General features: G+C 41.8%; 1 protein-coding gene across 8 annotated transcripts in view; it reads right to left on the bottom strand.

Annotated features, from left to right (window-relative positions):
- Nucleotides 1-26,779, bottom strand: part of TANC1 (tetratricopeptide repeat, ankyrin repeat and coiled-coil containing 1) — a 240,464-nt gene that overhangs the window by 76,384 nt on the left and 137,301 nt on the right. For 6 of the 8 annotated variants that reach the window (XM_042948898.1, XM_042948897.1, XM_042948901.1 and 3 more), the window contains 3 exons: nt 13,647-13,751; nt 2,523-2,653; nt 1,291-1,477 (listed from right to left, as the gene is read on the bottom strand). In XM_042948898.1, coding sequence (XP_042804832.1) covers nt 1,291-1,477; nt 2,523-2,653; nt 13,647-13,751 — 423 coding nt within the window. The remainder of the gene's footprint in view (nt 1-1,290; nt 1,478-2,522; nt 2,654-13,646; nt 13,752-26,779) is intronic. The other 2 variants (XM_042948900.1, XM_042948902.1) reach the window with 1 other exon arrangement.

Below are 26,779 nucleotides of genomic sequence, written 5' to 3'. Positions count from 1 at the left end.
GAGTGCATCTCGGTAAGACAATTAAAACTGCAGAAAATGAAAACCTACTGGAAAGCCTGAAACAAGTGAAGACTGAGGGCACGGGCTGCCATCCTTATGCAGAGGGCCCCTCAGAAAGCTGCAGTGAGGTCTACATCGGGGATCTCACAAGTCTTCTGGGGCAATCTCCAAAATATACAGTGCGTGAACCTGCAACTTGGTTTTGCAAATTACACTTGAAAGAAATAGAAGGTGACTAAAGAAAATAAGGAGCTCAGATGTCATTCCCTTTAATTATATTCTAATGTGGAAGTAAGTGAGGTTCAGTCCACTTACTTAAAATGCAAAATACTCCTCAAAGACATGTGCGTAACTCAGAAAAAGGGAAGGAACTGAATGTTCAGTAGAGCTGAATATTGTTCAACAGCAGCACAATGCTGGAGCACAGGAGGGCCCGGACAATCCATCCAGTGGTCCCACATGTCTGTTATCTGAAAGGCACCAAGCTGGACACCTGAGACACACAGGTGTCCAACCCCAACTGCAAAAACATAAAGGCACACTTGTCTGGGGTAAGATGTAAAAACAAGGGCTCTTAAATTCCCAGTTGATTCTAATGTGCATCTGGGACTAGAATCTACTGAACTAATCAGAATCCTTACTTTTACAGAGAAGGAAAGAAGTGTGCAAAGAACTCAAATGTTATGCAAGTGATTATCCAGCTAAGCATCCTAAGAGTCAGTACTAGAATCTGTGTCTCCTGACCCACAGTTTAGGACACCCATACCTACTGTGTGGGTGTGTGGGGCACAGGATGGATATCCTTACAAAATTCTGGCCTCAAAACAAGCGGTCAGATACCATTAAAAGAAACTAAAGAACAAACGCCTGGACATAAGTGAGGAAATAAATGACCTTGAGATTGAGGTAGGACGACGCCTCAATATGCAGGGATTTTATCGCCCTGGTGTATGTCTTCGTGGGATGAGATCCCCAACAAATGGAATTAATTGATGAAGAGGTAAAATTTTGTAACTTCACAGGCCAGATCTGATCTGGAAATTTTTTAACCAAATGAACCCAGTGTTATGAAAATAAATAAATAAATAAATAAATAAACACCAAGGAATGTAAAAGCTGATGCTTTATCCTCTCGGCTGCACATGGAGCCAGTGCGGTCTGTGAAGAACAAGGCGGGCCCTGGCAGACTGACCTTCACAGACCACGCTAAAATCCTCTTAAGAAGTGCCCGGTGAATGCTCTGGCTGACGTACATGGAGCCATTACATTACCGAGTCGTGTGCTTCTTACCTATAATTCCACTGTCCTTGCTTTCCAGGGTGGAACTAGGGCTGCTAATGGTCTCACAGGGACTTTTGTTGGCTGCGGTCTTGCTGACACAGCTATTCAAGGTTGAGCAGGGGCTATCGGTGCTAGGAGATGCGGTGCTGCTTGTTAGTGTGGAGCAAGGACTGATGCCTTGGCTTAGAGCTGTGCACTGCAAGACGAACGGAAGGAGGAGTTAGCACGGCTTTACACAGGATGCTGCTACACAGTCTTTTGTTTCTGGTGCGACAGCGATAAAACTCAAAACAGGAACACGGAAAACAGCTTTTTAAAACTAGGGAGCTTAATATGTATGTGGTCTTCCAAATTTTAGAAGAGAAATATCCTTGTTCTGTCCCCCTCCCTTGCGATTTCTTTTTTTTTTTTTTTTTTAATTAAAAGGGCAGTCTCAGAAATAATTTAGTGGGAATGCACATTCATAAAACAGAAATAGCAAGCAGGCAGACTTCCTTTCATTTAAAGTCTGCAGAAGACAAATGGGTTCTTTGACCTCTGTACGGAAAATCTGGGAACTCTGTTTTTGTAATGTTTCACGAGCACTGCAGCCTGATTCAATTCCTGAAGATTTATGGGCTCTGCGGTCAGGGCAAGGAGGCTGATGGCCACTGCAATCTCAATCAGTGTGTGATACCCTGGCAAAGACCCTCCCAGGGGGCAGAGGCTCTGGCCCCTCACGGCCATGCAGACATATACATCTCAAATGGGAAGCGGCAGGCTGCCATTCACTAGGATGCAGTGTGCTCTCCCATGCAGGAACCATTTGATCTCCTCTTATTTTGTCTCTGCCTCATCTCCTACAAATCTTTTCCTCACCCCGCTGACCCTCCAAAACCCCCACCACGAAAAAGCGCAGGAAAGCACATCCCAAAGCAGCCAGCTGAGAAGAATGGTGTTATAAAGATAAAAGTAGTATCATGACTAGGAGATTCTTGCAGCCACTTAAATTCATTTAGCTACCCTTGCCTGGGTAGTGACCTGAAGGTTAATGTGGACATTTTCTTCAGTTCTGCGCCCTTCTGCCTCTTCCCACCTCCCCACTGCAGAAATCACAAACTGTCGAAGTAAACTTCAATACACAACAGCCCAGACTCATGGACTGAACAGGGACTTCCTCACTCAGAGAGGGGGAGAAGACGGTTATGCCTTCGTTCATCCTCTGAGCAGGTAGGACATGCAGGGTCTTCCTCAGGCATTACCATGGTTTCATTTTTTTCTTCAATGGTTATGTGTGTGGCACTTGGGATCCCTTCTCCCAGTAAAAATCCCAGCCTTGTCAACAGTTCTTGAGCTGCCGGCGAACAGCTCGGTTCATTATCGGCCTTTGCTTCTGGAACAAAGAGAGAAAACAATGAAGATGCCCCTCTGGGGAATTTCAGGTTTGCATCTGGAGGAGTCCGCGCTGCAGCTGCTTGTCTGGGGCTTTTGTGTATTTTTATAAAATGCACAAAGTTTGACAATGCTGCCTGTCCTCAAGCAATACATTCTAATTAAGAGGCTGTGACAGGTTAAGAAAACAGTAAAAGAGAAACTCCAAGTGCAAAGAGTGAAATATTTGACCTGAATCAGAACACAGTGTGATTATAGGATAGCAATTCCTATTTCCAGGTCCTGTGAAAAAGGGATACATCAGACACTAAAGGCAGAAAGAGGCCTGCCCTTCATCTTAACTCTTTAAAAGCATAGGGTGGCCAACGCCCACAAGAGGCTGAAATAAAGTTAAAGCCCAGTGGCATACTGGCAGAGACCTCGGCTACTTAAATGTTGGGGTACAACTGAAAGCTCAGCTCTCATTAACCAAGACAGGGGCATTACTACTTTGGTGGAAATGTCCTGTGCATACCCCATTCCCACTGTAGTCAAAAGTCAAAGCCAGAACTCCAACTCAGGGGTCAATCGTCAGGAATCCACTCTGAAACAAAGATTTTAAAACCCAGCAAAATGTGTCCCAGGGGACCAGGCCCAAGAATACACTCTGCTGTTTACATGGGGATGTAGAAAAATCAGGCTGTGTTCTCAGCACACTCCACAGTAATGCTGGAAGCACAGTTAACCTGAAGGTTACAGGGCATGCTTAGAACCTGTCCTTCCTCTGGCCTCCCTGACCGGCTGGCCATCTTATTTTTCCCACTTAAACACATTCTGTTGTTGGGTTTAAATGTTGAGCTACAGGTTAACCTTGTATCCAAAGGCTTAAGGGAACTTAATTAAGGGTGACGAAATGATATTCACACCATTCTAACACCTTTCCTGTATTTTTAAATCAGCATCCATCAGGGAATTAAAAAAACAAAAAACATATAAAGCAAACTCTGCTTACAGATGTTAGAACTTAAAAAGCAATATGCAACCTGTAATACTCTCACTCAATGTTTTGTTCTTTTCTGTTAATTGTCTAGAGACTCAGACCTATACATTCATGAACCAATTTTTCCTAGACGTGGAAATCTGCAGGTGAGTCTTAGAAAGATAACATGAGGAAAGAACAAAACAGCAGTGTTACCTTTGAGCTACAATTCCACCACCAAAGTTCAATGCTAACTTTGCTTTCTTTAAGGAACCGCAAAAATCAAAACAAGTAGAGCTGAGAAGACCATCTGTATTATCCTCACTCACATATCAGTTTTGCTCAGTCATGCTCCCAGGATAGCAGCTACAAGGAAAACCAGGCTGGTCGTATCTTCAAGGAAGGAAAAGGATCCCACCCCTTGCTTACTCTCAAAACTCCCAATGTGTGTGGTAAGAATTGCTGTTTGCCAGCCTAGATGTTTTTTAGTTGCTCTAGAAAACCACAGGGGTAAAAGAACCAAGGCTGATTGTTCTGGGTTAAGAGTGCCCGCATGTTTCTAGATCATTTGTGTTAAACCTGTAACAGGAAGGGGTAGCGGCCACAAGCCAACAGAGTAAAAGAGCACCCCAGGGTGGGTCAACCACACCCAGAAGGCCACTCTACAAAAGGCCCCTTCCCACCAGAGATTTCCAACCACATTTTGATTCCCAAGGCACTTGGGCATTTGGGAAAAGGCGGCAGGAACTAAACCAAATCAGTAAAACCCAGGCACACCCAAGGGCTGAACCACTTCAGAACAGGATCAGAACACTTCAGAACAGCCTCGCCCCAAGGCTCAGACAGGGCAGCTATTTTATCTCAGGTGGCAGCTGGACCAAAGGGAGAGAACAGGATGCAGATGGAAAGGGAAAGAAGAGGGTAAGGGGCCAGAACTCAGCAGTTTTTCTACTACATGTCCCCCTTGCCTTTCAAAACAATCTCTATACGGCTACCAAATTGTGACTGTGCCCTTGAATGTCTGAATGTCTAGCTTCTGGTTCGACCTGAAACTCCAGGGAAAGTGCCAGAAACTACTCCCAGTTGGCAGCTGCTGTGGAGGCACAGAGAACAGCTGCACAGGCTTGGCTGCCACAAAATTTACCCTGACGACAAACAAGGCCACGGCCTATCACTCACGTGGGGCTCCTTCCGAGACCCTGTAACCCATGTAGGTCCGTGGCAGGGGGGGTTACCCCCCGAGGAGTCAATGCTGCCTCCACACTGTGTCTGTAGACAGACACCCCAGACTGTCAAGGTTTTCATTAAAACATATGTATTTATGCAAAGACAATTAACTCCTCATCTAAACCTTGCCCACAAGCTGGGAGCTATGGCAATTCCAGGTTTAATGTCTAAATTGACAGGACACCTCCAAATTCATGAACAACTTGTTCTCCTATCCATTCAACCTGGATTTGAATGCCCCTAAAGTTCTCAAACCTGACCTGGAATCGGGATGAATAGATGTCCTTTATTTCAGGTTTAGCATCCAGTAAGCCACTGCAATTTCATTTCGTCCAAAAGCTTCCCAACTGTCTCTTCATATAATTCTCTCTTCTCAAATGTCATTCTAGTGACCTTCCCCTCAGAAGCCGTCTTCAGTCTGAATTCCTCAATCCATGTCAAGCCGTCTGCATTTTCCCCTCCCTAATGCACAGAGCTTTCTCTCTGGCTGAACTTTTCATTCTGGCAGAAGGACCCCTGGGTGAAGAGTGATGGTGCCATTTTTGGAGAGATGAGTTGCCTGGGAACTCACGCTGGTATACTAGACTGTGAAATTAAAATGAATTTCTACTTCCACAGCCGATCACCAAATACTGAGATCTGAACAGTAAGATAAGATGTTCTTGGAACTAATTCTTACTACAAAATTATCTCCAAACCAAAATCCAACGGGATACTCTAAATGGCAAGTATTTTCATTCATGTAGTTAATACTAAATCACTCATCAATAATAGGTGTACCTTACCCAAAACAAGTGGGATAAGTACTAGAGAGACATCATCTCTTAGCAACACTTTATATCTCACAGATTTAAATATCCAAGGAATTTATGATGGCTGCATTTGGAGTTGAAAGGATAATTGGCCTCATACTTCCTGGGACTCTATTAGACAAATGGGGAGTGATATTCCTTCCCAGTAATGTTTTCATGGAATCTTCAACAGGACACCATTATGAAATAACCAAGTGGAGGAAGGCAAAGAGAATTTTTCAGGTCACTTCTTGTCTCTTGTTAACTACCCACACCTTGTTGGACTACGTTTGGGACACCAACCCTCAGGTATGGTCCATAAATGGACCACCTTCCCAATTACCACCATCCTCACTTCAAATCCACTTGTGCCCCTTATAACCATCCTCTTATCCTTCCCTACAGTCTCAGAAGAAAGGACTTCTCCTGGCCAAAACTATTCTGGACCACTTACAGCGTGAACTTCTGTAACCCTCAATTTCTTCATGAGGGAAGTAGCCATAACCCACTTCTTATAGGTTGTGAGCTTAATAATAATAACAATAATAATAATAATAATAATAATAAAGAAGATGAAAAAAATGAGAAAATAGCTTACACAGCAAGCATCTTTGAAATAAGATGTGATATCAAAGTTGGTCATTATTTCTACCAATTTTAACACCAAGAGCCCACTTTCTCACTATTATTTCATTTTCTGGTGTCATGGACTCCTATCTATATTCAACGTGCTTGTATTTTTCTTACCTATTAAACATAGTTTTTTATGATTCTTCTGCCTTATTTAACTTTCTATGAACTCACTATTCCTTCATGACAACAAATTTCCTTCCTTTTTCTAATTATCAAACTGTTCCACGTTGGCCCACACTTAACTGCTTTCATTTTTATTTTTAAATTTATTTCAGAGAGCGAGAGAGAGCGAGCACACGCATATGCTTGTGTGTGAGCAGAGAGAGAATCCCAAGCGGACTCCACATTGTCAGCACAGAGCCTGACATGGGGCATGATCCCACAAACCACGAGATCATGACCTGAGCCAAAATCAATTTACAAAATTGAATTTACAAAAACAGTTATTTATAGAGGAGCATCTATCCGTGAACCTGAGCTGACTCTGTCAATAATTGGCTTCTAGTCCTTAATACAAAAACATAGTTATTGCACAAGTTGTCTTTAAGCACTCCACCTCATTCACCCATTGAAACTGTCACCAAATCTTACCACTTCCTCTTTCAAAATGTCTCCTGAATTAGCCTTTTTCTTTCCAGTCATACCGCCACTTATCAAGTCCTCATCCTCTCAAGTCTAGATAACTATCGGACTCTGGATCAATTTTCTCATCTTTTTAAAAAATTTTCACCGTCTTCTTTTCCTTCCTCACAGCCAGTGGTTCTCAAACTTTTTGTCACACTCTTAAAAACGAGGACTCCAAAGAGCTTTGGCATATATGAATTATTGATGTTTATCACATTAGAAATTAAAACTAAGAATTTTTAAGAATCAATGTTAATCCATTCTAAGTTAGTAAAACTTACATGCTAAACATTTTTAATAAAAAATATTTGGGGGGGGGGCACCTGAGTGGCTCAGTCAGTGAAGCATCCAGCTTCGGCTCAGGTCATGATCTCGTGGTTGCTGAGTTCGAGCCCCACATAGGGCTCTGTGCTGACAGCTGAAGAGCCCAGAGCTTGCTTCAGGGTCAGTGTCTCGCTCTCTCTCTGACCCTCCCCTGCTTGTGCTCTCTCTTTCTCTCAAAAATAAATAAAAACATTTAAAAAAGTGTTTTCCCAAAGATTTTAATCTCTACACTCAACGTGAGGCTCACACTTATAACCCCAAAATCAAGAGTCACATGTTCTACTGACCAAGACAGCCAGGCACCCCCAAAATATTTTCAAAGTCAAGAATGGCAGTGTTTTACACTTTTGCAAATTCTTTTTCATGTCTGATTTAACAGAAGACAGCTAGATTCTCACGTTTGCCTCTGCATTTAATCTGTTGTGATATGTTCTTTTGGGTGAAGCATGTGAAGATGTGTGGCCTCAGAGAGATATGCAGCTGGGAAAGGGAGGAACCTTCTCAGTTAATTACATTCTTCTCTGATACCTCACCAAAACTTGACAAGTAGCAATTTCTTAAAGGTTAGTTCTAGTTTTGACTTTGAATCCGTATCAATATACTTTTTGCACTCTGTTACAATAAAAGTCCATGATCTGTTATAAGCTTCAAATGGACTTGGTTAGCCATGCATGATTTCTTAACATCATGCATCGGATGATTTGGAAAATATTAGTTTTGCAGATCCTATAAGTGCTGACACATTTATTATACAATACCAAAATATCACATTCATTAATATCTCATCTCAAATGAAAAGTCCTGAGAAGCCATCAAACTCAACGTGACCAGTGCAAATCCCAAAAACCTGATTTTTCACTTGAAAGGTCAAATTTTATCATTGGCAACTAATCCCTGTCAGTTTTATTTTTTAATTGAAAGGACGTGCTCATTTTGTTCTTTTTTGAGAAAATGTTGTGTCAAATACCCAATTCTGAATAACTCTGGCTTGCCAGTCATTCTTTCAAGTAAAAATGGTGTTCCATTAAAAAAAGTGGCTAGGTCAGCTTGCAATTCAAACAGCCACACAAGTGGTTTTCTCTGGGACAACCATCATACTTCAGCATGCAGCAGACTTGCTTTATGGGGACTTCCCATTTTATCACACAGACTATTAACAAGATCAGTCAAGGTCAAGATTTAGTAACATTTGTTATTTTCAGTACTTTGTCAGGGATGTTACCCAGTGAGTTGTTATTTTTAATACTAATGCATGGTGGTGAAAAATACCACTCCTAGCTCTAGTACAGCAGATGGCCCTACCTCGATGCACACTAAGGCATCAGAAGTCTCACCAATAATTGCTTCTGTACCATCAGTGCACATGTCAATGCAAGAGAAATGGAAGTATATTCCTAATATCATTATGGAAAGAGTTTTGACTTCATAGACCCCTGTAAAGGTCTTGGGGATGCTCCTAAGTCCACAGCCCATACCTTGAGAACCTCTACTTTAAGTCTTCAACTATACTAAGTTCTCCCTTTCCTTTAAAATCATTAAAAACTAGTGTATGTACGTCTCTCAACCTATTAACTGATCTCTCATCTTCCCTTACTTGCTCAAAGCCTTGGGGTAAAAAGGCAATGGTTTATCCTCACCAATTACATTTCCCTTTCACCTACCTGCAACTTAAATTCACTCACCTTCACAAACCTCCTGAAACAGCCCTGTAAGGCACAGTGATATTTTTCTTTTTAAATGACCAATCTCCTCTTTTGACTTTCCTATAGTTTTTGACCTTGCAAATACTCTGTCCTCCAAGGAGGAAAGTGGCAACTGTCGTAACAGACACTCAGAGAGGAAATCCATGGTTTTCAGAATTACTGTGTGGTCCTGAGGATTCTTATCCTACCCTTTTGCTGGTGCCTCTTTCAGCCAATTCACAGCTCATGAATAAAATACCAAAGTTTCTCAGTCCTCTCCTCTCAGTGGCCTTTTTCCCAGTCTAACACATCTCGTTCCATCACATTCCCTCCAAACAAAAGGAAGTCAAGCTCATACCCAGAACTTTTCCTTCACACCCAGTTTGAGTTTCCAATCGTTCAGTGGGCACCGGTGCCTACATGTTCCACCAGCATCTCAAACTCAACGTGCCTGAAACTGAACTCAAACCAAAATGGATGGTTCCCTCTCTTTCAGTGCCATCTTAATGTCACCTCAAAGCCTTGAAATCATCATCTTTGTGTCTTCAGCTCCCAGGTCCATGCAATTTCTCAAGAATCTTCCTACTCATCACCCCTTCTTTCCTGATCCTGTTCTCATTTGAGATCTTACTCTGTCTTACCTAACTACTGACATCTCTTCCTAACCATCTCCCCGACCCTAGTCTCTTCTGTGCCCCACTGCATTCTATACTTTGTTGCTAGGTAAATCTTAAGGCAATCAAGTCTTTCCCAGCTCAGCTCCCCCACCGGCACCCAACACCAGCTTGGATTAGTCAACACTACTTCCCTCTCCTGTTACAGTCACTCTGCATATATAGGTCTTTAAACCCCAACCAGACTCTAAGGCTCCATGAAATAAGAACCTATGCTTGATAGCCCATCTCAAAGAGCATCCATCATAGTGCATTTCACAGCATCAGAATTTAATTAATATTTATTTAAGGAAATGCAGAATGAATGGATACTCTACCTCTAATCTCTCTTCCATAGCACATACAAGGCACATCTTCCTTCTATGCTTTCATCTAACTAAAACCTTATTCAACTATTGGTCAAATGGCTTACCACTATTCTAAGAGGCTGAAAATTAAATTAGCAGAAGCAAGGTTACCTCCCGGTAAAGGAAGGGGAATATGATCAGGAGGAAACATAGTTATGTTTTATTTCTTAAACTGAGTAGTAGGTAGATAGGTGCCATGTTCTTTATAGCTTTTCATTCTCTACATCTTTTTGAACATCTGAAATAATCAAAAACATCAGGCACCAGTATTTAAACAAATCTTAAAAAAAGCCTTACTCCCCCCAAGATAGTTGTGCATGTAATTATTCTGCTGTTTCATACGTGCTCATTTTACTTCCTAACTATACTGCCAGGTGAGAAGTTTCATCATGTTTTGAGATTGATCTTCACCAAGCAATGACTCATTAGACTAAAATTTTCTCACCCCTCCCCATCAAAGCTTGCTCAAGTAGCTAATGACAGTTGGAAGCAAACCTAAACGGATTATGGTTGCCCCTAATTCAAAGAAACATAGCTGCGAATCCTATTATAATTTAATAATCCTCTCTATCTGGGTTTTTTTTTCCCCCTTAAGGCAGAAGTATTGTCTTGTGGGTAAATGACATTCTCCCCGTAAACAATATGTTGGTTTAGCAATAGGAAGCTTATTTGTAAAGACCATATTCTGTATGACACACACAGGTTATTAGAACCATTTGACAGGAAAAAGGGGATTGTATTCTGTTTGAGGAGCTCATTAAGTCACTCTTTTTTCCCAGAGTAGAAAATGCTATTTTTCCAAAATATTTTAAAATATTAAATAAAGTATCTTTTTCTAAAGATGTTTCCAGGTGAATGTAAACTTTAATAGATTCTTGGTATATAATAAAAATATTCATCTGTCCATATCATATAACCCACTCCTCAGGTAGCTAAAATATGCAATTTCACATAATCATAATTACTTACAAGTTAATGAACAAATTCAAAGTGCTCGTTGGTTTTGTTTTACTTTGATTTAAATTTCAAACAGCTAAGAATCAAGAATTTATGTAGCTAAACCATAAAACGAGGCAACTTAGTCTGGGAAGGGTATTTCAAATATTCAGTAGTAACCTGATATTTCATGAGCCTACGGGAAATTTCAAAACCATTTCACAAAGAGCTGTTTGTTATTAACAGCATCCAAAAACGCATTTTAAGATATTTAAAAAAAAAAAATCCCAAAGAAAATATGAAAAGTGTAAGACCAAGTTTTGAATTAAAATTTAAGTGATGATGTTTGATATTAAACCCTAGAAATTAGGGTTTGTCCACCATACATCAGTACATGCTTGGGTTAATACCCAAACTCAATTAGTTTTAGTTTGCTCCAGCCTCTCCTTTAGGTTCACTGACCTGGACATAAAATTTACACTTTAATATGGCAGACTTAATTAACGCTATTGAAATGTAAAGGATTCCACGGGGATTACAAAATACACCATCCTTTACTAATTGCCAAGCTAAATTGTGTTAAGCGACCACTTTCTCAGGAACCAACAGCTAACTGCTGGGGCTTCCACCACCTTCATGGCTATCCACACAAGGCCACATGATTACAAACATCAACTTTACCTCTTTCTCTTTTTCTGGACACTTAAAAAGAAGAAAATGTATCCTACCTGTAGACAAAACTTCTGGTCCATGTTCACAGCCACTTGGTATGTCAAAACTTCAGCCCACTAGGAGACTGACGATGCTGAATCTGAGAGCTAGGGTCTCAGCAGTGAGGGCACATGCAAAATGCAGGCTGCGGGAGCAATATCAATCTTTACGCTTGAATTAGCTCACCTGGCAGCCAGGCACGAGAATGCCTCCTCCCCCCCAAGAACGACAGCCAATTCTGCCTTGGGCAAGAGGAGAAAAGTTGACAATGGGAGCTATTTATAACATCTTTTCTTTGCCCAATACAATTCTTAAATTTCTCCTCCATTCGTATCCCAGAAGGAGTCCTAAACTCTCAACAGAACAGGACCTCCGCGATATTCCCCCCCCAGGGAGAGAAAGGTAACATCATGGCCGTGTTTGGCCAGCCAAAACACCAAGGGCGTTTACCAGAACTTCAAAGACTCTGGCGGGTGGTGATGAGGGTAACGGGAGGCTTGTTCTGAAATGGGCAAACAGCTTGGCAAATTTGATTATTGATATTCACTTCAAAGGATCAGGTTTTTATTTTCCTTTCAACCCCCAGAACAGAAATGACAGAACAGATCTAAAAGTAGACACCCTGCACACGTGAATTCACCACCAAGAGAGTCTTCATGTCTGTAGGATGGCCATCCTAACCACACACCACTGGGGACTCTCCCCTCTTTACCACCACTCCCGTGGCACCCTTGTCCCTCCTCAGCACAAGTCTTAGTGTAAACCTCTTACCCAAACCAAACAGCTAGATACCTGGACAGAAGGGAAAGGGTAAAATTTCTCATGCTAACACACAGGCAGCAGTATCTCTTCCCTGCCCAGAATGCCCAGCTCCTGGCCCTGTCTCATCTCCCACCCATCCTAAACTCTTCTTATTTTTATCTTCTGCCAATTCCTCCTCTTAGCTCATTTTTAGGTTTATTTTCACCACCATCCTATTCCATTTTCCTACCATATCCTCCTCTGTACCACTCCATACTATATATCAGCAGAAACACAAAATGCACACACAGCAGTTACAACATCAAAGAGCTATATTCCTGACTACCCACAACTGGGGCAAGGAAAATGCCAGATGTCCCACAGTAGAAATATGGGGGAGTTTTCTCTTTCAGCATTACTACACAAACTATTGATGTTGTTTGTGACATTGTATGACAAAGTATTGACATTGAAGATAGAATGGGCTTCTCCAGATGGGCCAGGATTCCTAACCACAAGTTTCTGCAGGAAAATGAGATACAAGTTCAAAACATTCAAATTAAAGCCCACAGAGTTGTGACTTGGGGAGCCTCTGCTAGCCCCAGAAAAGAACAAACAGGTAAATTCCCAAACTGATTAAAAAAAAAATAAAGAACTCTGGATACATTTATGAAATGCTATCATTTGTAATGTCTGTTAGACATGTTTCCAGATCTAGGAAAAAAGAAATATATAAAATATCTCCACTAAAGATTTCAATTAATTTGGATTTTTTTTTTTTTCGGCTCTTACTTCAACATTCCCTGAAGAACAACTTTAGATCTAAAAAACAAAACAAAACAAAACAAAACAAAAACCACAAAAAACAAAAAAAAAACTTTCAAAAGCTATCAAATGCTTTTAAGAAAGCTAGTTATCATAAACTTGTCTAGTGAAAGTGCTAGCTTTTCAGCCAAAGCCTGTTGAATACTCTAAAATGACAGAGTAGCAAAAAAAAAAACAAAAACAAAAAAGCACCGGAAGCAATCTTCTGGCGGGCTTTCCTTATTCCCACCTACCCCCCCCCCACCCCCAAAGCCGGGGAGGTCAAAATTGAGAGGAAAGAAGACTCAACCCTTAAACAATGCATATGCAACCACTCAACTATTCCTATACTGTGTATATAACTCCAAGAATTTACATTAGCTAAACAGGTCTGTATAACTGCCCAAGGGGAAAAAAATCTCCCAAATACATTCAGTTTGGCAAAGCTTCCTCCTACAAGAGGCACTCAAGTTTCACTCAGAAATGGAGTATCATTATGTAAAATCTTTAGGAGGGGGGAATTATTGAAAACACATTCTTACCATTCTCATTGGGCTCTGCTGCCTTGGACACTTCTCTGAACGGTATTATAACTGCATCTCCAGGCACTCTGGGGCTTTCCACATACTTGGGCTTCCTGACGGGTCCTGCAGTGGAAAAGATCTGAGTGTGGCTAATTTTTTCCAGACGCAAACAAAGCTTCAGAATGTACAGTGTGTGTCCTCACCAGGACCCAAATATGCCTAAAGGAAGAGCCGGCCCCTTCTCCTCCCTTGAATACACACACGGTCATTTCAGTACAGACACGGGAATGTCCAGTCTGAGCTGCCAAAGAAGAAATGGGTAAGCTCAGTTTCGAGAACGTAAACTCTGACAAAAACAAAAGCTGCTCTTTTGCTATGAAGTTTCTACAGCTGTCTTTGGTGTACATCAAGTGAGTGATTTTGACATGTTCAAACCTGGACAGCTTTTGGCAAAGGGTTTTTTATTTGGAATTTGTCTCTAACTGGGACAAAGACGGTTGGGTTGCTTGGTATCTCCAAAGTCAGGAGGCAAGGATTACTAACAGCCAGCCTGAAAGATCAACACGCTCTGAGCGACCACAGAGAGCAGGCATTTTATCAGACTGGTGACGCACGGCAATTGTGTGGGGCACAGAAGGCGATGGTTTTCTTGGCACATGACAGAGGCACCTTCAGGAAAGCACAGCGGCCAGTGCAGCAGGCAACTGGGGACACAAGAGAGCCCGTAAGTCCAATCTCTTACCTCCCCCTCAACCTCAACTTATCATCAGAAAATCTGGAATTCTCAGTAAGAACGGATAGACCCCCTCACACACATTGGTGGTGGCAATGTATAGGTGCAGCCACTTTAGAAAACAGTTTGGTAGTTCCTCAAGAAGTTAAACAGTTATTGTATGACCCAGTAATTCCACCTCTATGTTCACACCACGTCCACACAGAAGTTTATATACTTGTGCGCACAGTAGCACTATCAATAGCCAAGTGTCCATCAACTATTTATAAAATGTGATATCCCATACAGTGGAATCTTATTGGGCAATAAAAAGGAATGGAGTACTGATTCATGCTACAGCATGAAACACTATGCTAAGGGAAGGAAGCCAGTCCCCATAGATCACATATTGTAGGAGTCCACTAGTGTGGAATTATCCAGAATAGGTAAATTTATTTATTTTTTTAAACTTTTTTTTTAAGTTTATTTATTTTGAGAGAGAGAGAGAGAGACAGAGAGAGAATCAGTGGAGAAGGGGCAGAAAGAGAGGTGGACAGAGGATCTGAAGCAGGCTCTGTGCTGACAGCAGAGAGGTTGATGAGGGGCTGGAACTCATGAACCACAAGACCTGAGCTGAAGTCGGATGCTTAACTGACTGAACCACCCAGGCACCCCTGAATAGATAAATTTATAGAAACCAAGTATGAATGGTTTTCAGGAGCTGGGGGATATGCAGGCTTGTGGGCTAATGACTAAGGGGTATCAGACTTCTTTCTGGAGTGATAAAAATGTCCTAAAATTAGTGGTGATGGCTGCATGACCTTAGGAATATACTAAAAACTTCTACAGGGTACACTTGGAGTGAATTGTATATGTGAATTATATTTAAATAAAGCAACTTAAAAAAAGAGCACCTATTTTATTCCTTTCAAACATCACATTTGTTCCAGAATCACCCACTTTACTCTCATTTTCCTTGGTTGCCTTCAAGTGTGCTTTTAACAAGGCCACAAAGGCAGGGAACATTTCACACCAGTAAGGGACTGGATGGTGGAAAGAGTGGCATATGGGTCGACAGCCCTCCCTCCTGCTCAGCCCTGAGCCATAGCCCCGACTCTCTGGGGTCTCGGCACACTGAGGTGGTGAATCGGGCACATCCTGAGCACCCTTCTGTGTCAAACGTCTTAGGAGTCTGAGGAGTTCCGGTCAGAATATGGTTTGTGGTGAGAGATGCTGCCATCTAAAGGCTTACTGCAAGAGCATCTACATCAGTATAAAAATAATCCAACTCCCCGCCACCTACAGTGTACTACAGATTAAAACAGGCTACGTTATCAAAGAAGCTTATGGTACTTGACAAATAGGGCTATTATTTCAAACTTTAGAAACCATGGTTTTTAAATGGCTAATGCAGCATTTAATCACATGGCTATCTCCATAATTTATGTAACCCTGTCAGAAAGAGGATTTTTCAAAGGTTAAAATGGAATGCTTATGGGGGAAGAGGGAGGACCTGTTCACAATCTGAATGGAAGATGTAGGCTATACAACAGAATACAAAGCATCATTCAGATTTTATCTAAAAATACACATATCTGTATACAAATATGCATGGAGAGAAGACTGGTAGGGGAGGAGGGCGGGGAGGGTAAGGGGATACTAAAAAGTATTTGCTGTAGAGGAGCCAGAAATTAGAAGAAAGGGCCTTAACAAGGCAGGAAGAAATGGAACCAGGACAAACATGAGAACCTTTCTACACTTTTGGTTCCTGACCTATTATCTATGGTAAAAGAGATGGCTGGCGTCTCTTCCCCTATCATCTGCCCTAATAAAGAAGTAAAGCCCTTACTATTATTGTCCACTGATTCAAACTGCCCCAACCAGCATGCCATTGCTCAAGAGACACCTATAAATTTCTGCTCACCTTAACTCTTCAGAGTATAAGGAACAGCAAATCTAATCAGATCTATTTCCAGGCTCCAATCTACCTACCCTGCATATCCTTCAAAAATATTTTCTAACAGTAAGTACTCTCTTAAAATGTGGTCTATTTCACATGGATGAAATATGAATGGTTTCACATGGATGGTTTTATGACTGATTGGAACATCGAACCCCAACGTCACCCAGAAACATCATCCAGAGCCTTCAGAAAGCATCAATGCCCATCCTTTCAATTGTCTAGGACTGTATTTTGTTCATAGGTCAATTGCTAATGATAAGAAATACTCAACATTGAGGAGTGAGGGTATTAAGAGCAGAGTGTCTGGAATTGGGCAAACCTGGATTCAAACATGGTCCCTAGCCTCCCCCAACTTGGACCTCAGTAATACCCCAGAGCTAAAAGATGAACACGTAAGCCTCCTGCTCCAAGGGGAACATCCATGAGAGCAGAGACCAGGTGGAACGGATTCCCAGGATTGGAACAGTGCCTGGCACAGTAAACAGGGATGCAAGATAGGAAAGGAGACATAGAATATACCAAAGGAAATAAAACGTGTATTCGGTGGACCCACAAGGCTAAGCACTAACATCCATTAATTCATTCAATGGTAATAACTTTGGGAGAAAAGCACTATTTCCATTTTTAGGTCAGGAAACCGAAGCTCAAATCAGTTAAACAAGTTGCTCAGAGCCCACACATGGCAAAACAGGAATTCAAATAGTTCTGTGGTCCATGCAGGTTCGAAGCCCATGTACTCAACCACCACTCAGTACTTATAAAAGTGGGAAACCCAGATAAAACATGCAGTCCTACAAAAGGCCAGAGCAGGGGAAACTTCTACCATCACCTGGTCATCCATGGACTTAGCAGAGTCAACAAATATTTTATTCATATTTATTTGTCTCTGATCACCCCTTTTACTAGGAGTTGAATATTATGAAATGAATACAGGCTTACGTGAGATAGTGCAGATCTTGCAATAAATTGAGTCAAATGAATTTTTTGTTTCTTAGTGCATATGAAATTATGTATACACTGTAGTCTGTCACATGTGCAATAGCATTATGTCTAAAAAACAATGTACATACCTTAATTAAGAATTACTTGGGATAAGCACTGGGTGTTGTATGGAAACCAATTTGACAATAAATTTCATATTAAAAAATTTTTTTTAAAAAAGAATTACTTTATTGGGGTGCCTGGGTGGCTCAGTCCAAAGCATCTTTTGATTTCAGCTGAAGTCGTGATCTCACAGTTTGTGAGATCCAGAGCCTGCTTGGGATTCTCTTTCTCCCCCCCTCCTCTCTCTCTCTGCCCCTCCCCGGCTCACACACATGCTCTCTCTCTCAAAATAAATAGTGTTGTTTTTTTTTTTAAAGAATTACTTTACTGTTAACAATGTCAACTATCATCCGAGCTTTCAGTGATTAGTAATCCTTTTGCTGGTGGAAGGTCTTGCCTTGATGTTGATGGCTGTGGACAGATCACAGTGGTGGTTGCTGAAGGCTATGATGGCTGTGGCGATTTCTTAACACAAGACAACAATGAAGTTTGCCACATCAATTGACTCTTCCATGAATGATTTCTCTATATGTGATGCTGTTTAATAGTATTTTACCCACAAAGTTTCATTCATAATTAGAGTCAAACCTCTCAAATACTGCTACTACTTTATCAACTAAGTTTATGTAATATTCTAAGTCCTTTGTTGTCATTTTAACAATATTTACAGTATCTTCATGGGGAGTAGAAACTATCTGTTTATCCATAAAAATCAACTCCTCATCCATTAAAGTTGTATCATGAGATTGCAACAATTCAGTCCCATCTTCAGGCTCCACTTCTAATTCTAGCTCTCTCGCTGTTTCCACCACATCTGTAGTTACTTCCTCTACTGAAGTCTTGGAACTCTCAAAGTCATTGCTGAAGGTTGGAATCAGCCTCTTCCAAACTCCTGTTCATGTTGATATGTTGTCCTCTTCCCATGAATCACAAATATTCTTAAGGACATCTAGAATGGTGAATCCTTTCCAGAAGGTTTTCAATTTATTTTGCCCGACCCATCAGAGGAATCAGTATCTGAAGGATTGATAGCCTTACAAAACATATTTCTTAAATACGACCTAGAAGTTGGAATTACTCCTTGGTCAGGCTGCAAAATGAGCACCATGTTAACAGTCATGAAAACAACATTAAGCCTGTTGTACATCTCTATCAGAGCTCTTGAGGGACCATGGGAATTGTAAATGAGCAGAAGTATTTTGAAAGCAATCTTATTCTGAGCAGATCTCAACAGTGGGCTTAAAATATTCAGTAAACCAAGGAGCCTGCGTGGCTCAGTTGGCTGAGTGTCTGACTTTGGCTCAGGTCATGATCTTGTGGTCTGTGAGTTCGAGCCCCGCATTGGGCTCTGTGTTGACAGCTCAGAGCCTGGAGTCAGCTTTGGATTCTATCTCTCTCTGCCCCTCCCCAGCTTGTGCACACTCTGTCTCTCAAAAATGAATAAATAAACATTAAAAAAATATTCAGTAAACGATGTCGTAAACAGAAGCAGAAGTCCTGTCATCCAGGCTTTGTTGTCCCACTTATAGAGCACAGGCAGAATACATTTAGTATAATTCTTAAGGACCCTAGGATTTGCAGACTGGTAAATGAGCACTGGTTTCAACTTAAAGTCACCAGCTGCATTAGCCCCTAACAAGAGTCATCCTGACCCCTTTGAAGCTTTAAAGCCAGGCATGGACTTCTCTTCTCTAGTTATGAATGTCCTAGGTGGGATTTTCCAATAGAAGGCGATTTCGTCTACACTGAAAATCTGTTGTTTATCGTAGCCACTTTCAGTAATGACCTTAGTTAGATATTCTGGATAACTTGCTGCAGCTTCTACGTCAGCACTTGCTGCTTCACCTGATACTTCTATGTTATGAAGATGGCTTCTTTCCTTAAATCTCATGAACCAACCTCTGCTAGCATCAAACTTTTCTTCTACAGCATCCTCACCTCTCTCAGCCTTAACAGAATTGAAAACAGTTAGGGTCTTGCTCTGGATTAGCCTTTGGCTTAAGAAAAGGTGGTGGCTAGTTTGATTTTCTATCCAGATCATTAAAACTTTCTCCCTATCAGCAATAAGGCTGTTTTTGCTTTCCTTTCATTGATGTGTTCACTGGAGTAGCACTTTTAATTTCCTTCAAGAACTTTTCCTCTACATTCACAGCTTGGCTAACTATCTGATGCCAAAGCTAGCTTTCTCGGTTTTTGATATGTCTTCCTCACTAAGCTTAATCATTTCCAGCTTTTGATTTAAAGTGAGAGACATGTGACTCTTCTTTTCCCTTGAACACTTAGAGGACATTATAGGGTTAAATTAAGTGGCCTAATTTCAAAACTGTTGTATTGGTGCAACATTCAGAACACACCCAACATTTATCAATTAAGTTTCTGTCTTATATGGGTATGGTTCGTGGCACCCCAAAACAATTACAATAGTTAACAAAGATCATTGACCACAGATTCACAGTAAGACAGTAATGGAAAAGCTTGAAATACTGTGAGAATTACCAAAATGTGACACAGAGACATGAAGTGAGCAAATGCAGCTGGAAAAATGGTGCCAACAGAGTTGCTGGAGATAGGGTTGCCACAAATCTTCAATTTGCAAAAATGCAACATCTCCGAAGTGCAATAAAATGAGGTATGCCTGTATAAACAACTGCTCTCAACATGATCCTTTTATTTAAAGTGCTTTCCACAAACAGCTGAACCTCAAAACGCTATAAAATAAGAAAAATTTATAACTATAGAGGTTTTGTTCCTTCCTCCTCTCAACTGCTCATTAGAGAATCTTTGCACACTTTCCATTAAACATAGCAGATGAACACTCCTTTTCAAAATATCATTAAAGTTGCAGTAAAGGGATCTGAGAGACCAATGGGAAAAGGAGAACACCATAGGCAAGAAACCAAACTTCTGAAAGTGGGAAACCATTTGCCAAGGAGCAGTGAATTGAGCAGACTAGAAAAGGTTAGCACTGGGGGAGGGGACAGGAAGGCTTAGCCTCAGGGACACAAGGCACCTCTGAAGGCACACAAGATCAGGTCTTGAGAATCTACTGAAGGGAGAATTAGACCCTCAGAACTAGGAAGCATTCTCTCTCTCATCCTGGAGGCTGAGGTTTTCCCTCTGGAAAGGCTGAATGCCAAGACCATAGAGACTCGAGCTAAACTCTTAAGTGCTAAACTAAAAAACTGGGATTAAGAAAAATTCCACATGTGGATTGGTAGGCCCCAGATGCACCCCTGCGTTTAGCCATGAAAACACAGGCAGTGAGCACTCACACCATGACAGAGAGAGACATTAGAGGATTCTTCTCTGGAGAAAGTCACCAAGAGAAAAGACCTGTAGGTAACCAGTTGGGGACGTCCCCTGAAAGAAATGGTAGATCCCTGGGGCTCCTAGGTGGCTCAGTCAGTTAAGCAGCCAACTTCAGCTCAGGTCAAGGTTTGTAGGTTCAAGCCCTGCATTGTGCTCTGCGCTGACAGTTCGGAGCCTGGAGCCTGCTTCGGATTCTGTACCTCCCTCTCTCTCTGTCCCTCCCCTGCTTGCACTGGCTCTCGCTCTCTCTCTCAAAAATAAACATTAAAAAAAAAAAGAAAGAAAGAAAGAAAGAAAGAAATGGTAGATCCCTGACCACTGTATTACAAAGCCTGTCCTCAATACCTCAACACCTATCCGGCACTTTCAATCAGCTTCTTTGTTCCTCCCAACATACAAACTAGAATCAGAAGGTCAAGGAAAGGTCCTGAAAGACACCAACTGAAACAAGAAAAGGACTCTGAGGAATCAGACAAACCAGGAGGAACACCCTCCAGAATGAGGAGAGTTACTGCCTCCACTACCCAAGGGGCTACCATGACAAAGGGCACCTAGGATCCATGTGGTGGGCAACTGATAAGAATGACTGAAGGATGACGAGAAGAGAGGCTACCCCACTAGGAGGCATTTGATCACCAGACACCCATCTTACACCTGAATTGCTGTCTATTAAACCACAATGACACTGATTTCTATGCCACTGAAAAAAAAAAAAACTCCCCCAAAATGAAGTGGCCGCATTCCTTATCAACAGATCCAAATTGAGAATTCCATCTCCCTACTACCCTCTTACTCAAGGATATTACTATCCAGCTGCCTTCTACACACAGCTTTTTAAAAATTTTAATTTTTTTTGGGGGGGGGGGAGAGAGAGAGAGAGAGAGAGAGAGCGAGCGTGCGCTAGCCCAAGTGGGGCAAGGGGCAGAAAGAAGGGGACAGAGGATCCAAAGAAGGCTCTGGGGTAACAGCAGACCTCGAACATCCAGGTGCCCCTACACACAGCTCTTTGTTTAAAGTAAAATGCTCAATGTTCCCAAGCATAAACTACCTTAAAGTAATCTCCCTTGCCCTTCCCTATCAGGTTAATCCCTGCAAATTAGCCAGAATATAATGCTACATACTAATTATGCAGAAAGCATGGTACTTTGGCTACTATGTTTTAAGGCAAGAGTTCCTTAGAAATGATATGATACAAGACTGTCAGGTATTAGCTTGAAAATCAGCTAGGGGTGCCTGGCTGGCTCCGTCAATACAGTATGTGACTCCTGATCTTGGGGTTGAAAATTCAAGCCCCACATTAGGTGTAGAGATTACTTAAAAAAAAACAAAAAAACAAAAAAAAAAAAACAGTAGGAAGGGTGCCTGGGTGGATCAGTTGGTTAAGGTTCAACTCTTGATTTTGGCTCAGGTCATGAACTCATGGTCTGTGAGATCAAGCCCCATGTAAGACTCTATGCTGCCAGTGTGGAGACTGCTTGCGATTCTCTATCTCCCTCCCTCCCCTCCCTCTCTCTCTTTCTGCTCCTACCCTACTCACCCTCTCAAAATAAATGAACTTTTTTAAAAATACATAATTTATTGTCAAATTGGCTTACATACAACACCCAGTGCTCATCCCAACAAAATGAACTTCTTTAAAAAAATGAAGATTCCGATATACTTACTAGGTATGGCTGGGACCATGGCCATGCTTTGGTACCAAGAGTATCAAGTAGAAAAGCATAGGCTACCATGGGCAGGGCCCCTAAGGAGGACCAACCACCCTTCTTCCCTCAGGTCTAAGCAGAGTCTAAAGGGTCATGGTTGGGGTACCAATGGAGAATGTTCTCAATCATAAATGGGAATTGTTCTCAATTATAACTCATTTCATAGTAACTATGGATCCTTTACCTCATCCTGATTCCCCCACCCCCCATTCCCATTCTCTACTATGTGATACAAGGGAAGGGTCCTCGACTTTAAAGATAAAGGGCTCTTCACTTGGGTGTTGTATGGAAACCAATTTGACAGTAAATTTCATATATTAAAAAATTAAAAAAAAAAAAATTAAAAAAAAAAAATAAATAAATAAATAAATAAAGATAAAGGGCTCTTAAGACAAAGAGACACAGATTGTGCCCTGAAGAGGTTAAACAGGCATCCAGTACTCAGCTTGCACAAGAAGAGCTCCTGCCATCTCCTTTCACAGTTCAGCAGGACCTGTGTCAGCCTGGGAGGGGGATCAGCAGCCCACCCTTAATCACTTCAGTCTCCAGCCTCAGAGGCAGGCATGCTTCCCATTCAGTCCTCTGCCTATGGAAATCTCCAAATGTACTTTTCCCAGCGGCCAGTTTTCCTACTCTTTTTGACATTTTAATCACATAGCTGACTATTCTGCTGCTTAGAAACTGCCATATAAGGAATATTTTTAAAAAGGGATGGCAGAAATAAACCAAACTGGGCTTTATCTCCAGGCAGTGAAAGACAGAAGGGCAGGGGTTACTTTACATTTCTGAGTGTTTCAGTTAAAAATAATTATATATATGAAAGCAGTATTTGGGATGTGGAACACCTGAGGCTATTTATTGCATTTAAAGCAGTCTTACATTTTTCACAACATCTGGAGACTATGAAAAGTGGAACTTTGTATTATCAATCATTTTAGAGGGTTTTGTTTTTGTTTTCTTTTTTAAGCATCTTGAACTTTTACAGAAAAGGTTCCTTTCAATTTTATCTGGTCTGGGGTTTTCATATTACATTGGGAAATGTCCACAACAAGAGGGGAATGATAAAAAGGATAAGTAAGAGAATCTCCTTTGGGGGAGGGAAGCTTTATCACGTAAGCAAATGTCATTAATTAGTTCCCAAATGGTAAACTCTGGTAAACGATCAGATCACAGTCGGGATTTTTAAAAGGCACAATACTTAGCACTTTCATTTGACCCTCTCCCTCCTGTGCCCCAAAAGGAAAGTGTTGGAGGGAGGAAGAGACACAGTCCGAACTGAGAAAGGGAGGAATTTGGCCTGAGGGCACGATGGGAACACCAAACACTGTAAATGGGATGAAGGTGTCCTCTCTTGTTGCTTTGTCCTGTGCTGAGTTGAGGCAGGGCAGGTGAGCTGGTGGGACTGCTCACAACCCTACCTGGGAGGAGTGAGAGCTTCTTGGGAGGATTCACTTTGAGGGAAGGAGCCAGACAATGAACCAACCCCAGTCAGGAAGCCTCCACCCAAAGTGAGGGCAATTTCAAGCACAGTGTGCTGTCCATCACTTGGATTTCTCCTACAAGAAGCAGGGGAGAGACTGCATATAAAAACCTAAAATGCTGCTGGAGATGGCTCTACTCCAGGGATGGACAAAGGCAGCAAGAGGCTCCCCAGCCAGCTCTACATCTTGGGTACTGGAAGCTGATGAAAGGCAAGGCTTCAGGAGAAGTGCATCAGCAAGAGCTTCTCTGGTCTGCCCCTTGGGGGGGGCTTCCAGAAACTTCTAGAAACACTTTTATGACTGCCTGGGGCCTTGTGTAGGGAGAGGAGGACAGTAAGTCAGTGCAACCTGAGTTGTTACTACTGTATATAACCTCCTCTAAAGACAGGTAAGGTCTGGGAAAATGCAGGCTAATTCTACGGAAGAAAAAACTGGTGAGAGGAAAACAATGGGCCACCTGCTAATGATGATTGAAATACAAGAGTTACCTAACATTACTCTCAATAAGCCTCCTTTTTCTTATTGCAAATACCTTATTTTTTTAAGAGTGCATTGAGAAGGGTAGACAGCCTTTATTTATTCACCCAATGCACAAGGCACTGTGTGATATAAACGTGCATTGCCATTCAGGCACTTAAATCTAGTAGGAAAACAGTGTTTCAAGATGGAGCCATATTCCTTTCAATATATCAGCTTTAAAATAAATGTTGACAAAGATTTTCAAGTCTCTATAGTGTGCATGTTTCCAGCACTTTGAGTACAATAAACCCCAAGCTCAACAAAATATGTACCCTGAGTAATGTTGCCACTTTCTTCCAATGCAGTTTGCTGTTCCTACACTGTACTGTCTTTATATACCAAAGCATGGAAATGCATTAATTCATAAAAATTAATAAAGTAATTAATTCTTTATTTACTCAAGTATCCACTGGCATCCACTGCATGCCAGGCCCAGGGTGAAAACAAGAAAGATATCAACATGCTCTCCTAAAGCTCTCAGATGAGGGAACAAAACTCTTTATCACATTGCCTAAATTTTATTTCCAAACACTTCAATATAGTTAATGTGATATAAATGTATGTCGGGTGCCTTTAATCTACTGCCTAAAAGCAATTAGTTGTCTTAATCTGGAATACAGACCCCAGAGGTTAACTAGCCTTTAATCATAAGGCCACACTCAAGAGCAGACCATTCACTACTAGTCAGTCAGCTAGCTATCCCTACCACAGCCACCACAGTAACACAAGTTAGCACGCTTGAGGTCAGAAATGGACTTCCACACTGGTGAAGTTCCTGATCTTGGTAAATCATTATTATGTAGTTGGAAATTTATCTGCAGTGGTAAAAGTCCTATTGAGTTAAGAGGATTAACCAGAAACATCCCGGAAACTCTCTAGCCCTTGTATGACCCCAGTAGAAACTCTAGCAGGCCTGCAGAAAGGTGTCCTAGCTTAATAAGGAAAAGGTCCAGGTCTACCTGCTGATTCCAGAGAATTATTTGGCCCCAAGGCAAAACGACAGGATAAGTGAAATTCTGTCTGTGGTAGGTGGAACCTTGAAAGATGTCACTCCAAGATTCCTGTCCCCTGGTTACCAAATGAAACACAATCTGGGTACGGCTGTGAAGGGGTCCTGCAGATGGAATTTAGAATTAAGGCTACAGGATGGCAACACACAAGGCAGTGAATGTTTCTTGGGAAGAAAAAGCCTGATCCTTCACCCCCTACTTGGGGACTGTGTCGCTTGGATTCTTCTTTGTACCTGTTCCTTTCCATTCGACTTGACCTTCAGCCATCTTGCCCTTTCCCTGGCCAGATAACCCTCTCGAGCCCAAATGTTCCTTGTACTACAGTCTTCTGGAAAGCAAACTCACCTCCTGCTATGTGATCTCTAACATTTACATGGGATTGTTTTTGCCGTAGCTTAATCTTCCCGAGCCTGCTACCACCGTGGTAGTAGGTTTTAGGTGGGGTTGTAGTGCCTTTGATTAATGTAAATATCTCATTTTCATCTTTCTCCCATTGATTTGGCCTCTCCAGTGACCTGAGATTTCTGTTAAAAAGGTTGATGTTACTGTTTACTGTCTCTTGTAGAGGAAACTAATAAAGTGTCTTTGTGTGGGGGGAAAAAAAAATAGAATTAAGGTACTAATCAGCTGACCTTAAAATAGCCTTACAAAGGATAGACCCAATGTAATCACACGAGCCCTTAAAAGCAGAAGAGGAAGACTGAAGAGTCTGTCTTCAGCTCATCAGCACATGTGACGTGCCCCTGGGGGGCTTCCAGAAACACTTTTACAAGGGCCCAGAGCCTTGTGTAAGGAAAGGAGGGTACAAGTCAGTGTAATCTGAGTTAGGTATAGATAAAATCACATTAGTAATAAAGAGTATGAGGTAAGGGGCGCCTGAGTGGCTCAGTCGGTAGCGTCTGACTTCGGCTTAGGTCATGATCTCATGGTTTGTGGGCTCGAGCCCCGTGTTGGGCTCTGTGCTGACAGCTCAGAGCCTGGAGCCTGCTTTGGATTCTGTGTCTCCCTCTCTCCCTCTCTCTGCCCCTCCCCTGCCCACACTCTGTTTCTGTGTCTCTCAAAAATAAATAAACATTTAAAAAAATTAAAAAAAAAAAAAAGAGTATGAGGTAAGATAAGGCAGAGGTTGGGGGAAGCGGTCAGAGAGACTCAAAGCATAAGAAGGATTCAACCCTTCTGTACTTGACACATTGTGAGCGGTAAAGATGGAGGAAGGGGGCCACAAGCAAAGGAATGCAGCCAGCCCCTAAAAGTTGAGAACAATCCCAGCCAAGAGCCAGCAAGGAAGTGGGGACTCAATGCTACAGCCACATGACACTGAATTCTGCCACTATAAATGAGCTTGGGAATGTTTCATCCTCTCAGCCTCCAGAAAGGCTGAAGCCTGGCCAACATCTTCAGTGGGTC

The sequence above is a fragment of the Panthera leo genome, chromosome C1 (assembly GCF_018350215.1).
Source record: "Panthera leo isolate Ple1 chromosome C1, P.leo_Ple1_pat1.1, whole genome shotgun sequence".
NCBI classification, from domain to species: Eukaryota; Metazoa; Chordata; class Mammalia; order Carnivora; family Felidae; genus Panthera; species Panthera leo.
The sequence above is the reverse complement of the archived record's forward strand: the minus strand, read 5'-3'. Positions and strand labels throughout refer to the sequence as shown.